Here is a 15,899-nt window from a genome sequence, read left to right on the forward strand (position 1 = left end):
AAAAAGCTATTAAGCCATAGGTTTAATAGTGTGTGTAGTATTAATCTAATCCAAGATCCTAAACTTTGTTGAAGTATAGGATATTGAATTGGAACACATGTATGCGCACATGCGCACACATATAATAATTTTATAGTAAGAGCATCCTTATTTTGTTATAACAAGGATGCTACTAACAAATTAAAAAAAAAACACATATTTCAATATATTAACAAGCTAAAAATATATTCTCCAATATATTGAAATTTGTGTTTTTTTATTTTTTATTTTACTAACATCCTCACTTCAACATGTACTCACTAGAGAATGACTCTCTCTCTCTCTCTCTCTCTCTCTATATATATATATATATATATATAAATAATCTCAATAGAGATTCAATGATGATGAAAAAAAATATTATATTTTTCATTGGATTTAATATGAGGCTCTATTAGAGAAACTAATTTATGATTTATCATCACTTGATGCTTATGTATGTTAATGCATACAACTCAAATATACAAGCACCATAATTTCACTAACATGTCACCTTATTTAAAATGAATCTTTTAGAATAAAATTTATGATAATTATTGTACTCTTTCACATATGAAACATGTGTGTGTGTGTGTGTGTGTGTGTAGAGTACACCAAAAGTGTAGAACTTTCCCATTTAGTTCTAATTGCGTATAACTTTTTGTAAAAAGCCAAAACCATGTCCAGCTAGAAGGTGCTTTTAGAGATACATAATTCTTGTGGCAAAAGCCAAAAACAGTTGTCTAATAACAGCTAAAAATTTCAGTCTTTCAGACGTTAACAAAGAGCGTGTTGGTGAAAGAGTGAAGACTTTTTCAACTTTTCAGCACATCAACTAACGCGGTTCCCTTCAACATTTTCATTAACTTGTGCCCGCTCTCAGTGTCGTTCTATTATACATTACTTACACAAATACGACACTCAAATTATTGCAAATTACGTGGGTTCAGTTGTCATACGCGGGTTCTATGACCTTGACCCCCTAAAGTAATTTAATTTCCTCCAATTTTTTAACTTAAACGTGGCACATTTAATTTCATCATTAAAATATCTTCTTGACTCACATCTGATTTGACGATACAATCATTGGATTTTAATATTTTCAATTTAATTTTGTTTTCAAATATTCAAATTCAAAAATCATATTAAGATTTAACTTTTTTTTTTTGTTTTTTTTGTTTCATGCAAGTATATCAACCACTGCACAATTTAAAGAAATCCGCATTCTTCGTCTTAATAAAGGGATTTGGTAATAACCGCCAATAAGTCATGGCACTACTCAAGAAAGTGTCATTTTCCAGGATCAGGCTACGGTGCAACAGTGGCATCGTGCCACAGTTGCACCTAGCCGTTGGATGCAGTTGAATTGGTGGGATCCACTGACATCCAACTGCATCCAACGGCTAGGTGCAACTGTGGCACGGTGCCACTGTTGCACCTAAGGGGAATCCCATTTTCCATTGTATTGATTGTCGCCTCATCATAAATTTGACATAAAATTCAAATGGACGCAACATGCTCGTTGTTGTATACAGATGGATCTTAATTAAATTGACTACACAATTTATTTTTGTATTCTAGTTAACAGTAATAGACCATCTATGCCCACAAAGTGATACTGACTTTGTCCATCATGAGTTTAGTTTAGATATTGCAACTGCGATGTTACACTTTTTTTTTTTCAATTATAAATGCAATGTAATATTTAAATATATATATATATATTGCCAGTATTTGTTTGTTGGGCATTTACATTAATTTATATAAAGAGAAAAATAATTTTTTAAAAAAAAAAATCAAAAGTATACGCAATGTAGATCTTGATTACAGGAGTGGCTGATTGACTATGGTTTTGTAACAAATACAACATCTTGGTCTAGCTGTCATTCTTAGAGCGACAGCTAGCATGTGGCTATTCAAGTCAGGGACTCTACTTACAATATGCTTGCGAGGGAAGTCGATGCCATGTAAGAAGGACAATTCAAGTCACATTTTTCGTTCTCTCAAGTCTCAACAATCAATCAAAAACAAAAGCATGACCCCACAGTACTTGTAATCAATCATCATTCATCACCATCACTCCCCATGATCATTTTTTTTTATTACATGAGATTATTATTCAGATTACAACTTATATATATGAAATTATAATTGATATTTATAAATCAGACTAGTACTGGGACCAACTTACATCATTACTAATGAAGCTCTGCCCAAATTTTAACCCTCACAAATATTCGAGGGATGTCTACTCCTCACTCATGAGTAAGAGAAAAGACTATCTTCATTTAAATTAATTGAAGAAGAAAATACCCCCACAATACTTTTGTGGGGGTTCGAACTGCTGCAGCCCTGGCCACTCGGGCTGAGCCGAGTGGTTCCCATGACCATTATTTAAAACTTCAATATCATTTTCTACATTTTTATTATGAATATTAAAAAGAATAATTGACACATTACTTTTAAATTTAAAAATTTTGCCCCATCCTTTCATCATTATATTAAAAGAAAAAAAAAATTGTGTATATTACTGGACTTATTATTCATAATTCATAGAGTATAGTTGAAACTTTAACTCATCAAGATGTAAAATTTTTTAAAATCTTTACGTAAAAATATATGATGATCAATCGCCTCATTTTTTTTTAATACTATTAAATTTATTAGTTAATCAAATAACACCTGCATGATGATGTTATATATACATGTAACCAAGCAACATTACCCATTTTCTCATCGATCTATATTTGTTTATATAAATTCATGTATTAACTTGTAGTATTTATATGATTAAAGTGTGTAACAAAAAGCTAGTAATCAAAAAGCAAAACCAAACCCACAAACAAAAGCAAAAGCAAAAAAGTAAGAGCAAAAGCTAAGCCAAGCCAGGCCAAGCAAAAATCTAAAGTTGTCCGGAAAAGCTCTCATCGAAAGCACAGCCACGACCAAAACCCAACTTAACATTAAAAAAAAAAAAAAAAAAATGGAAGAAGAAGAAGATGCATCATCACCATTTTGGCTCCAATCAACCAGGCAAGCCGGTCACCGCCGGCGGCGGTCCTCCTCTTCTTTCCTCTTCAACTCCGGCGCCCTCCTCGTATTCTTGCTAGCTGTTGCGGTTGCTTTCATCTTCATCGTCATCCCTTCAATTCAATCTTTCACTTCCCAAATATTCAAACCCCATGCGGTGAAAAGAAGCTGGGACTCGCTCAATCTTGTTCTTGTTCTTTTCGCCATCATTTGTGGCTTCCTCAGCAGAAACCACAACAACAATGAAAGCATTGCAACAACACCAACGACGACCAGTGCCGCTGCAAGTGCTTCTTATGAAGACGAAGAATACAAGTTTGAAAACAGATCAGAAAGCTTTCAAAAGTCAAACCCTGAGACCCCAAGAAGATTTTGGTATGACCATGCTTATAGTAACAACAACAACAACAACAACAACGACAACAACAATCGAGGGCTAAGTAGATTGAGAAGCTTCAGCTCGCATCCAGATCTAAGACAAGAAGAAGCATTGTGGGCGAACGTAGAAGATCAATGGCGATTTTACGATGATACCCATTTGTATCATAATCGTTTTTCAAGCTTCGATTATAAGCAGCTCCATCAATGGCAGCCTCAGCCTCAGCCTCAGCCGAAACTTGAAGTACTGGAGGAAGAAAAAGAGAAGAAGGAAAATGAGAAAGTTGATGCAGTAAAAAATGTTGATGCTGATAATACGACTTCATCAACAGTCGAAGAATCTAGAAAAGAAATTATTTACACACCACCGCAGCCACCGCCAGCATCACCGTCTCCGGAACCTGCAGAATTACCGCCGTCTCCGTCTCCTCCTCCACCTCTGCCGCCTCCACAGACTAAGGTGGTGAGGAGGAGAGTAAAGAGAACACATCAAGGGAATGGGGGAAACTATCGAAACAATGATTTGGAAGTCAAACCGCTGCCGCCGCCGCCGCCACAACTTCAACCGCCTCCGCTACCTGCTCCTCCAGAGACTGAGGTTGAAGAGAGTGGCGGCAAGAGTGAGAAAAAGAGAGGAGGCACCAGTGCAACTAAAGAATTCTTGACGTCGTTGAGAAGAAAGAAAAAGAAGAAACAGAGACAAAAGAGTGTTGAGAATCTTGATAGTTTCTTTAACTATGAATCTTCGTATCCTCTGCCACCCTCACTGATCCCACCACCGTCACCTCCGCCGCCACCCCCGCCACCCCCGCCGCCGCCTTTCTTTCAAAATATATTCTCCTCGAGGAAGCGGAAGGCCAAGAAGATCCTCTCAGTTATTCCATCTCCTCCTCCACCTCCACCTCCACCACCAACAAGAACACAAAAGCTTTCAACTTCAAGAACAAGAAACGTACAATCCACATCCCAGGAGCCGTCGCTGCCGGTGAAGATAAAGAGTTATAGTAATGTGGAGCAGAATGTAAACAGCGGGAATGAGTCTCCATTGAATGCTATTCCTCCGCCGCCGCCATTGCCACCTTTTAAAATGCCGGCATGGAAATTTGAGGTGCACGGGGACTTTGTTAGATTGAAAAGCAACAACATTGGGGCTGATGATGTTGAGGAATCATCTTGTCCGTCGGACGGCGGTGATTCACCGGTGGTAACACCATTGTCCTGTCCAAGTCCTGATGTGAATACTAAAGCTGATAACTTCATTGCACGGTTCAGAGCTGGTTTGAGGTTGGAGAAGATGAATTCTGTAAAGGAGAAGGAAGGAAGAAGGAGGTCAAACCTTGGGCCTGAACCAAGCCCAGCTCAAGAAGGTGAAAGCCCAAGTTAAAAGTTTGGAAGTGATTTTTTGGAGAGAGCACTTTTGATTGAATAAGCAAGCAGTTGGATATCATCAAATTAGTTTTGTTTTTCCTATTGACTTATGTATGTTACTTGATTTGAATTGATATGAACTATACATTTGAATTATACATAGGCATACACAACACAGCAGAAAGGATTTTTTAGGTTTTGTTTGTTTCTTCATTGATTCTTTTACATTCAAAGTTTTCTGAATGTATTTGTTTTATTCTGTATGTAATTCCAAATTGTGTGACATTGATTTGCTTATACAAAAAATCAATGGATATAGTTATATTTTTTCTTAAGTTGGATATATTATTTCTTCTCTGTTCTTTATCTCTGTGTTTATGTACTTATACGTAGGCCAGCATGCTTATAAAGACACAAATAACTTTTGAAATTGGTATGGCACGTGACAGATGATTTGTTTATGTTAATCTGGAAGTAATGTTGCTCGATTGACAGATAATTTGTAAGGCATATTCAGCAGATATAATGAAGCACAGAGGGATAGTGACCCTCCACAATCTTGATTTTGGCCATAAAGTTAGGTTAATGCTGTCATTTTAAGTGTGTTAATTAGCTACTAATTAACACAGACATGTACAACATTGAACATTGAACTCTGAAGCAATATATAGGAATCTATGAATGTTTAGTTTATTGGTCTGAACCAACTACTTGGCTTTCACATAAAGACATCAGGTTGTAAGCTGTTCACAGTCTAATAAGGTTGACTTTACAGACAACACATAATATATGGATACCAAGACTTGCAATGGTGGATGACGTTGCCCGTCTTACCTCTTACGAAGCATCTCTACATACGTGGCGCGATAATGGAGCTAGTATCCCTTGTGAGCTAGTTGCTTGATTAAGTCCGGAAGAGACTGCTCTTGCTTGATGCTTTCCATCCATCTTGCCTTGATTCGAATTTTTTCGATGCTTTGCTTCAAAACCTTGTCAACTCCAGTTTGCACATGACTTGCAAAAAATGCTTCAATCTCATCAGCTTTTTCATTGCTGGAAAACTGCAAGCCGAATATGCATAATTAATTGACAGCACAAGACCCACTTTTTGGTCATAATTTTTTTTTTTAAAAATATCTACCGTCCACCCATTTTTTCTAATTTTTTTAAAAATACACAAATTTTTTTTTTTGCTGGAATCTACCTAAAGTACATTTTGTTTCACTTTTCCACTTTCGTTTAGAACCCGTTAAGAAAACTAACGGAAACTTTAAAAAAATGACCATTTTACCCCCAAAACGAAAATTACAATTTCACCCTAAAAAATGTAAAAAAATAATCAGATTTAATAATGAATATCGTTATTGGTATATTAATGAAGTACAAAAAAATCTTAACTACTAGAGATTATAACTCAATGAATAATAAAACTTTACTTATCTTAAATTCAATTGATGGTTTGCGAGATTGAGCTATTTTTAATATTACTGTTATAATTTAGCATTCTAATTATAGACATATTAAAAAAAAAAACCCTGCATTTGATGGTTGTGGAATTAATTTCTTTATTGACCGATGAGAAAAATAATTAGATTTAATCTGATTTTTTTTACAATTTTTAAGGTGAAATTGTAATTTTCGTTTTGGGGGGTAAAATGGTTATTTTTTAAAGTTTCCATTAGTTTTCTTAACGGATTTCAAACGAAAGTGGAAAAGTGAAACAAAATGTAACTTTAGGTGGATTTCAGCCAAAAAAAGAAGGAATTGTGTATTTTTAAAAAAGTTGGAAAAAACGGGTGGGCGATGGATATTTTCTTTTTTTTTTTTAAATGTTTAAAAGATATTGAGTTGCGTCCTACATTGACCATTAAAGAGGAATTACATGGGTTGAATATCTAAAAATTCTAAATTAAGCCGCCCCAATAAAAAGTAATTTGAGGCAATTCTCCATCAAAGATGGAAGTGAATTAAAGAAAAAGATAATCCCACTTATCGAAAGAGAATGCTTATGAGAAGAATATACTAATTATTCTTAATTAATTATCATTATCCTCCTTTTGCTCCTATCCTAATGAGCTCTAAAGAAATAATAATTCTATTTATTTATTTTCCATACTAATTATAATAATTCTGCTTATTTATTTTCTATACTAAGTAGGCAACCAAGCTGATTTGGTTGACAACATCCTAATTGAGGTGGTAGGCATTGGGATTAAAACTTTTTCTTTGGAGTTAAAAGTATAATTCACATTTTAAGCATATTGTCAAGAAATAGTTAACACCAATTCAATGATGCCAAGCTCAATTGCTTACCAGGGTGACGAAATCCCTAGCAAAAGAATGGAGTAAAAACCCTTCATATTTCATTAAGATTTTGTCCCAATTTTCCTGCATTAGATCCCAAAACATACACGAAAGTGAAGTGTAAAATTCAAAGAGGATCCTCCGTCAGTTTAGAAGATTTTCCGAGTTAATTTACCTGCAACCATCTCCATGCTGCTTCGCGGCACTCAAACCGTAATCCTGAGAGTCCATAATTAATGTCTTGATTGCGAACCTAAATGAATATTAAGTTGAACTCGGTTACTGTAGTTCTGAGAAGGAAATTGTAGCTATCACAGCACATAGCTTAGTGAAGAGAGACACCTCATCTGATATCAGAAAGGTCAAAACCTCATTAACTAGAGCTGGGTCAGGGGATGATGCTATGGTTTCTGTATCAGGTTGAAACATTTAACGCAGAGTGAATGAAAAAAGTTCCCTTAAAGGATCATAAATTTGATTTAGTTCAAATTTCGATATGCCTTACGCAAAATCCTCTCCTTCTCTTGCACTGCATCAGCTTCTCTATAAAACTTCAGTAGGGACTCAAGCCACTCCTATTTGTGGTGGTAGCATTTCTCATTACAGCAAAGTAAATAGCCTGCAGACGGTACTTTTGCATATCATATTGAAAATGTTCTACGGAGCGAGGATACCATATGGATACTTAGGCTTGATTTTACCTTTTTCAAGTCAGCTGAAAGAAGTATTGTGTCTTTATCATTCAACAATTCCCGAAACCGCTGCATTGCTTCTTTATGAGTTTTATCGTGGCCAAAAGAGGCCAAAGCTGTAAACACTTCTCCCCTTAAAAGCACATTTAAATGACTCTCTCCAGGTTTTGGTTCCCATCCTAATCTTCTGCACATAAGCAAGAAACTTATGTTGTCATGTACCAAGAATAAATCACTAAGCATTATGGGGATTGCATCTGCTAGTTTCTCTTACTCAGCAGAAGATTGGAGGAGACTGATGAAAAATACTTTCAATTCATTTACTGCATCTGGCATGGCATCTGTTATGATTTCAACAACATCATAACATACCTGTAACGTAAATTGCCCAAAAGTCAGTATACTGCGAATTGTGAATATAAGCTCTAATTGAGGTAATGCTCAAGATACAAAAGCCATACTTACATTGATAAGTTTTGATAACACCATACTATCATGCTCTTTTCTGTGTGCATCTAATAACAAAAGCAAATACGATAACGGTTGCTTACAAGCCTGGCAAAGAGCAAGCATGTCATCTAAAATGCCTGAAGATGAGATTAAGAGAAGCTGTTAGCTGGTTGACTCTGATGATATATAGCAATGAAAATTAGAAGTGGCTCAAAAGAGGAATTCACATCATATCCACACCAAGTTTATCTGCTGCTGACAAGCAGTTGTTTTCTACAGCTTTCCTCAGTCGAGCTGAAAGTTCATCATCATATATTACTCTGTAGAAACCACTCTGTTCAACATTAACTTTGATCCATAAAGTTTCATCGCATTCCTTAAATGAGCACAACTTTCCATCTGAAGAAGGAAGCATTTCTGATATATTGACGCTTTGAGATTGTGATTCCAAAAGGAAATTCCTCTGATTGTTATATGAGCCTAAGGACAAAGTTATTGGGATAGTCCATCTTCCATCACCTTGCAAACCAGATGATACAAATTGTGACTGCAGTTGAAATCAGTATCAGATTCTTCATTTGAGACAATTTCAAAGGCAAAATGAAATTTGCAAGTGCAGTTTTAACTTGTCAAGTAACGTTAAGACCTGCTTAAATTCCAGAAGATTATCTTTGCAGTTTACATACACAACTGGATGTCCCTTCTGTTTTGTCCAGCATTCCATCAGTGAGGTTATATTAATGCCAGATTCCTCAGAAAGTACACTCCACAAATCTTCTGTCTTCACATTTTTCCAAGCATATTTCTTCATGTACAAACTTAAGGATTTCTGGTTCAAAAATGAAGTCAGAGGTTGAAAGAAAAAAAACTTGAATGATGCTAAAGTTTTCCTTATGGAAAGGTTAAAAGCCTTTCTCTATTTACAGGGGAAAACAGAAATTCTCTTCATATTGAAAATTGGCAAGCTTTACCACCTGAAATATGTCTTCCCCAAGATAACTCTGCAACATTCTGATAACTGCTGACCCTTTGTTATAACTGATAGCATCAAAAACTTGATCGATTTCATCAGCACGATGTACCTCCACCTGAAAACACCACCAACCACTTGTAAACGACAGTTGAATTGCAGGATCATTTATACTTGAACAAGAAAAATGCCAACAAGTTTACAAATACCTCAATTGGATGTGATTGTTCTTGTGCATCCAGTCTTAGGCCATGACTAGTTTGTCGAAGAAATTGAGTCCACATTTTCCACTCAGGAAACATGATATCAGTGGCCATATAACTAATCTGGAAACTTAATCCATGTTACAACATAAAGAGTACAAAGTTGCGGCCAGCTGCAATGACTGCTTAGGAAAATGCATGTACAAAGTTGAGAGATTCATAATTACCCATGTTGCAAATCCCTCATTAAGCCACAAATGAGTCCACCATTCCATAGTTACCAGATTGCCAAACCATTGATGAGCCACTTCATGTGATGTAGAGATTGCCATCTGATAAGGAAAAGAAAAGCAGTTGAGAATACTCATTACCACGTCCTTCAGATTAGAAATTTCAAAAAGAAGAACAATGAAAAACAAACCAAAATAAGTAAAAAGAACAAAGGCTTCATTTTCTTGGAAGCAGAAGCTGCTATAAGTCTTCGGAAAATTTTGCAACTAATGAATTGCAAAAGTAAGCTAAAGACACATAATATGTGACTTACAATCTGCTTTCGATTAGCTGTTGATGTCTTTTCATTGTAAAGTAGCTCATTTTCGCGATATACAATCAAACCAAAGTTCTCCATAGCTCCAGCATGAAATTCAGATACAGCAACCAGATCCAGTTTAGGCAGTGGGTAAGGAGTTGAGAAAAACCTGAAAAAAAATGCAACAGAGGTTGTTCGTAAATCAATTTAATGTACTGAAAATGGGAGATGGGACAAGAATTACATCACCACATTCGAACATGCAACCACAGAAGTATACAAAAAGAAGGGATTATATTCATGAAAACGAGGACTTATTCTTGTGCATTGTTAATGGAAGCCAATTTTCTTAAACTACAGATATCTTGATTTGATTTTTTTCAGTTCTGTAAAATTAAATCTTGAGTATATAAAATTTTATATCACTCACTCAGTATATATACCAAGAGACTTAATAGCAACATTAAGTGCATGCTTCCCTTCAGAGCTCTTACCAACAGGGCAGTATACACGAACTTTGACACCTGCACACAGATTTTAAAGATTCAGTTAACAGAAAGGTGAATTATATCAGAAAAGCACAAGTCTGTGGTTTATACACATACCATTCGTAGTTGTATCTTCAATATGATCAAATAAGCCAACAACAAAAGCCACCAAATAAGTCGACATGACTGGAGACTCCTCAAAATAAACAGTCTTAAGATTCCCATTGAGCTTTTCATCAAGAATTGGCATGTTGGACAATGCTGTCAACTCTGATGGGATATCCAATGTTATCTTGAAAGTTGCCTGTTAAAATGAATAACGCTATAGAAGTAAGTATCATATATCAGTTTCAAGGAGAAGGCACAAATATGGAAAGCTGTTTGCATGCGAATCCAGAGAGATTTTATCTCCACTTATCACATCCAACATTTTCACTAAAGACAGCATGAATTTTTTCCTCTTTCATTTATCCATTGAACCTGTATTTTAAATGAACTAATTCAAGCTTGAAAGTGTCTTTCTAATTCTCAAAGTACAAAGGGGAAAAATGACACGTCCTACTGCTCGTTAAAATTTTTGTAAGGATTTAAAAAGTCACTTTCATATATACCTTAAGAGCAGGCTCGTCCCAGCAAGGGAAACACCGCCTTGCATCAACAGCTTCAAATTGTGTAACTGCCATATTTTTCTTCACTTCTTTCTCCACGTAAGAACTGTTAAAGTTCAGAGAGCAAAGAAGTACCTGAATTAGATTTTCTGTCCACTTAAAAATCAATTTTTTAAATAATGATAATATAACAATAATCACAACACCATTTGTAGAAGCCTTTCGTGTGCTCATTAAGCTTCCCAGAAAAGATGATTCCCAAGATTCCTTCTCCAACAGTAAGCGGTTCATCAAAGACCAAGACAAGTATTTCATCATCTTTGTCCATAATAGCATCACTCGGACGATATTCCTGCGAGAGCCAAAACCCAAAATACCATTATAAAGATCACTACAAACCCATCAAAAGAAAATCATTCCTTACGATCATCAGCAAAGATTATACTTACTTGGTTGTGAGAGCTGGTGAACAAGACTTCATGAACGTTAAGTTCAAGAGCATTTAAGACAATAAAGTTTGTCTTTTCAATGATATTAATATTAATATTGACATGACCAGAAAAAGTGCAAGCAACGAGATCAAGTTTAATGTAAAGATCATACTAACTTGGGATTGCAAACTTTGGCAGCCTTGCTTGGCCTTTAAATTGATTCCTGTTCAGCTTTTGCTCCATTTCCTCTTTTTTTTTTTTTCCCCTGAAGAAAACTCTCCTGCTTCCAGCCAGCTCATTCGAGCATGAGGCTTTATTTTGCGGGCAGGAGAAAGAGAGGGACGTTAATGACAGTTACTTGCTGATTTTTGTCACTTACTTTGTATTCTTCTAATTTTTTCAAGATGGAGGGACCCATGTAGCTGGTTGACTTAGCTTTCGAGAGCTATGGGATTTTTTGCTCTTGTATAGGGCGGATGGTTGCAAAACAAATATTTTGGAGCTATTCATGGAATTATCATTCTTTTTCTTTTTCAACAGGAAGAATGCAGGCAGCCTAGATTTGCTTATTTAAGATCATTGCGTATAATTTTTTAAATAAAATTTATTTAAGTAGAATTTTTATTAATAAAATTTATAAGTAAGGTTTTTATTAAAAGAATTAATTGTTTAGTTATTAATAAGAATTTTTATTAAAAATTATAAAATTATTTTAATAGGTATATTTTTTAAAGTTATATTTGAAAGGAATAAAATAAAATTTTTAAATAAGTAAATGATATCTCACATTTTGAAAAAGATTTTTAAATCTCTAATTATAAAAATTTAAAATTTGAACATTATTAGTAGAGGTAAAATAATTTATTAATCTTAAAAAAAACTCTAAAAAAAATTATGAGATTAAATAACAATTATAAGCCGACCATGTTTATCATTTTGTTGGCTTTTCTTTTTCAGGGTAAGTGAGCAAGTTTATTCATAAAAATCAGTAGTAATGTTACAGCACCAGGAATCTCCTGCGACAAGTCTCATACTACTAAATAATAATTCGAGGGGCATCATGATTCCATGACGACTGTTTCATTCACATAATAACAAAGACAAGCCAGCAAATCAACTGCAGCAGCTTGGTGATGAACATATGTCTCAAAACAGGACTGGAATTGACCAATGTCTTGTTACTTCATTTTTCTGCATGATAGCCACATCATTTTGAGAGTTTGAGCCTATTATTGTCTAATCAAGATTTCTTTGGAAGTCAGTTGTGCATCAGATTTCATAGTCTTCTAATCTTACGATAGAGCACAACAAGTCAACAACAGGAAATTTTGCCAAAAGTTTAAGCTACAAGCACCGAGCCCTCATCAGAGTGTTTAAAATCACCGCCCAAATCTCCTCCGTTAGAAGTGTCTAAGAACCAAAATAAGTTCAACCATAAGAAACCCTTTTTGGGGCCTTCCTAGTTCACAAATTGAACATGCTGCCTTTCAAGGAAAGGAACAGATCAGCTCACCAACTAATTTTTCAGTAACTTGCTATGCATATTAGCAATGATTTTTTAACACAAGGAATTAGATAACATGCAACATTACCAAGCCTCTAGAGCTGCAGATCCTTTTCCTCAGGTTAACAGAGCATCTCTGCAACCAAAACAAGCGACTGCATCACTAGCTACCGAAGGAACCATGCAGTCTAAATCAAATCCTGGAATATCATATATTGAAATGTTCTCTTTCACCACTAAGTCATAAGCCGCATCACAATCATCTTATTCTCTTGTTCACCATAAAAATCATTCCATTGTCTTTTTTGAACCTATGAGCTAAAAAAAATATGAATGGTTGATCAAAAGGCTTGCCAGTCAGATGAATAGTTACACGTTGCATGCTAAATTTCTTATTTGTGCCTAACAACGGCAAAACAAATGCTATAGAGTACTTCCTTATGAGCAAAATGCAAAATCATTTCAACAGCAAAGTCCTGACAAATTGCATGACAAACTTATTTTGTAATTTCAAATAAAAGTTTACCCCAAAGATTGCAGTCTTACGAAACTGATCCCTACTTACAGACCATAGCAAACTTTTTACATTGAATATTAGAGTCTTATGAAAGTGATCCCCGCGTACACACTATAGCAAGCTTTGTATAATGCTAGTAAATACTTCAAATTGAAAGCTCATGGACACAAATTTCTTTGAATTCAAATGACAGAAATTAAATAATTTCTCCTGCTAACCAACAGAAAACTTGACAGATCAAGAATAAGATGGCATTATAATATAGAAGTTCCCAATAAGTAGACACCTCAACCAAAAAAAAAAAAAAATATACTAATAAGAATGCCATTGAACCCAAATGATCATTACACTTGTGCCTAGCTTGACCAAAACTGCCAGTCCTGCCTTACAGATGGTTTCTGTAGCAAAAACAACATGATGACACAATTGTAAATCCTACAAGATGCCTCCAATAAGAAAGTGCTGACTGCTTAGCTAGGGAAAGATGAAGCCGCTGCGCAAAACTTTCCTCTGCTCGTCATAGAAGCCTAATACTTTGGTTCTTTACTCAACAAGTACTTCTTCAAAACATCCATAACTGACCCAAAATCCGCCTTCACACTCACTGGAGGATTAGCCAACCGGCAAGCCATGTCCTTGATATTCTGTGAGTGATAATCAATCTTACTCTGAGTAAATTTCAACCCATGAGCGGTACTCACCACTACCGTCTTATCAGTCTTTCCAATAACCCCTTTACATCGAAGCTTAATCAATGCAGACAATGCCACCCCAGTATGAGGACAAACAAACATGCCAGTAGAATCCGCTTGCGCAGAAACATCCATCAATTCCTCCTCGGTAGCTTCCTCAACAATACCATCACAATTTTTCAAGGCATAAACAGCTCTGTCAATAGAAACAGGATCACCAATCTGAATAGCAGATGCAAAAGTAGTATTTGCCCTGACAGGCTTAAAATCTTTCCACCCTGACTTATAATACAAGTAAAGTGGGTTTGCATTTGCAGCTTGTGCACATACAAGCCGAGGAATCCTATCAACAAGCCCTAACTCTTTGCACATTTGAAACCCTTTATAAAAAGCATATATATTTCCCAAATTACCACCAGGAACTATCACCCAATCGGGAACTTCCCAATCAAACTGCTGCAATATCTCAATAGCAGCAGTCTTTTGTCCCTCTAACCTCAAACTATTCAAAGAATTAGCTAAATAAATAGGCAACTCAGAAGTAACTTCCCTTATCAACTGCATGCAGCCATCAAAATCAGTATCAAGACTCAAAACAAAAGCACCATTTGCAATAGGCTGCACTAACTGGGCAATTGAAATCTTATTAGCGGGCAAAAACACAATAGAAGGAACGCCAGCAGAGGCACAATAAGCTGACAGAGCAGCTGAGGTATCGCCAGTTGAAGCACAGCCAACCCCAATAACCGGTTTGTTCATTTTCTTTAACCTATTCACTTGACTCACCAAAACAGTCATACCCAGATCCTTAAAACTTCCTGTATGACTAATCCCACAGTGCTTAACCCACAAATCATTCATTTGCAAAAACTCTTTGCCAAATCTTTCAGCCCAGAACAGATTCGAGTTCCCTTCGAAAGCGCTCACGATATCATCACTATCAATCTCGGGCAGCACCCACTCTTTCTTTGACCAAACCCCTGATCCGTACGGCCACGTCCTTTTGCCGACTCGTGAATCGAACAGCGCCTTCCAGTAAGAGCCGTCGTAGTGCTTCAAAGCGCCCATGTCGTGCTGCACGTCGAGAAGTCCCCCAGACTGGGACCTGTACACGACCTCGTCGAGAGAATACGACTCAGTACAAGACGGCCCCGCATTGAATGGCACGTACTTTGCAGAAAACTTGTGGGTGTAGATAACATTCCGGCGACGTGCCTCGTCCCTTATGTTGATGCCACTGCCGCCGCCACCTCTGTTTGTGTGTTTCGGTTGAGATGGGTTGTTGTCAGAAGAAGCTCTGATGATGGGATAGTTAGAGGAGATCGGCTTTTTGAGAAGGCTGGGTTGTGATGTTTTGGAGGTGAAGCAATGGTTGTGGCAGTGCGGTTGGTGAAAGAGAGCAGCAGAGGCGGCCATTGTTGACTTGAGAGGAAACGGGTTTTAATGCTGACTGGTTTAGGTTTGTGCTGTGACTTTACTGAGCCTAAGAGAGAGTTGTATGTGATGACTTGCAACTGTACATGCAACTAGACGCGAGATCTAGTGTTTCGAAGTTTCTTCCGACTCAATAAATTATTTAAAAACAATCCGCGCACGCGAAAGTTGATGAAATGAAAGGCCTTATTTATTTATTTTAGCTCGTGGATTAAGAAACTGGGCCTGTGGCAAATGGATCCATAGTGGGCTTCAGTTGTGGGTGATTTGGTCATTTTCAACA

At 36.3% G+C, this 15,899-nt stretch overlaps 2 protein-coding genes and 1 pseudogene across 2 annotated transcripts; 1 reads left to right on the plus strand and 2 right to left on the minus strand.

Annotated features, from left to right (window-relative positions):
- The first annotated feature begins 2,778 nt into the window (after positions 1 to 2,778).
- On the plus strand, positions 2,779 to 4,950 carry LOC102615352 (pollen-specific leucine-rich repeat extensin-like protein 1). The gene has a single exon (XM_052444571.1). The coding sequence runs from the start codon at positions 3,002 to 3,004 to the stop codon at positions 4,808 to 4,810; it is 1,809 nt and encodes a 602-aa protein (XP_052300531.1). The 5' UTR covers positions 2,779 to 3,001; the 3' UTR covers positions 4,811 to 4,950.
- A 510-nt stretch (positions 4,951 to 5,460) lies between these two features.
- On the minus strand, positions 5,461 to 11,809 carry LOC102614871 (aminopeptidase M1-like; annotated as a pseudogene).
- Positions 11,810 to 13,719: 1,910 nt separating this feature from the next.
- LOC102614479 (threonine synthase, chloroplastic-like) lies at positions 13,720 to 15,760 on the minus strand. The gene has a single exon (XM_052445082.1). The coding sequence runs from the start codon at positions 15,596 to 15,598 to the stop codon at positions 14,018 to 14,020; it is 1,581 nt and encodes a 526-aa protein (XP_052301042.1). The 5' UTR covers positions 15,599 to 15,760; the 3' UTR covers positions 13,720 to 14,017.
- Positions 15,761 to 15,899: the final 139 nt, after the last annotated feature.

The sequence above is a fragment of the Citrus sinensis genome, chromosome 7 (assembly GCF_022201045.2).
Source record: "Citrus sinensis cultivar Valencia sweet orange chromosome 7, DVS_A1.0, whole genome shotgun sequence".
NCBI classification, from domain to species: domain Eukaryota; kingdom Viridiplantae; phylum Streptophyta; class Magnoliopsida; order Sapindales; family Rutaceae; genus Citrus; species Citrus sinensis.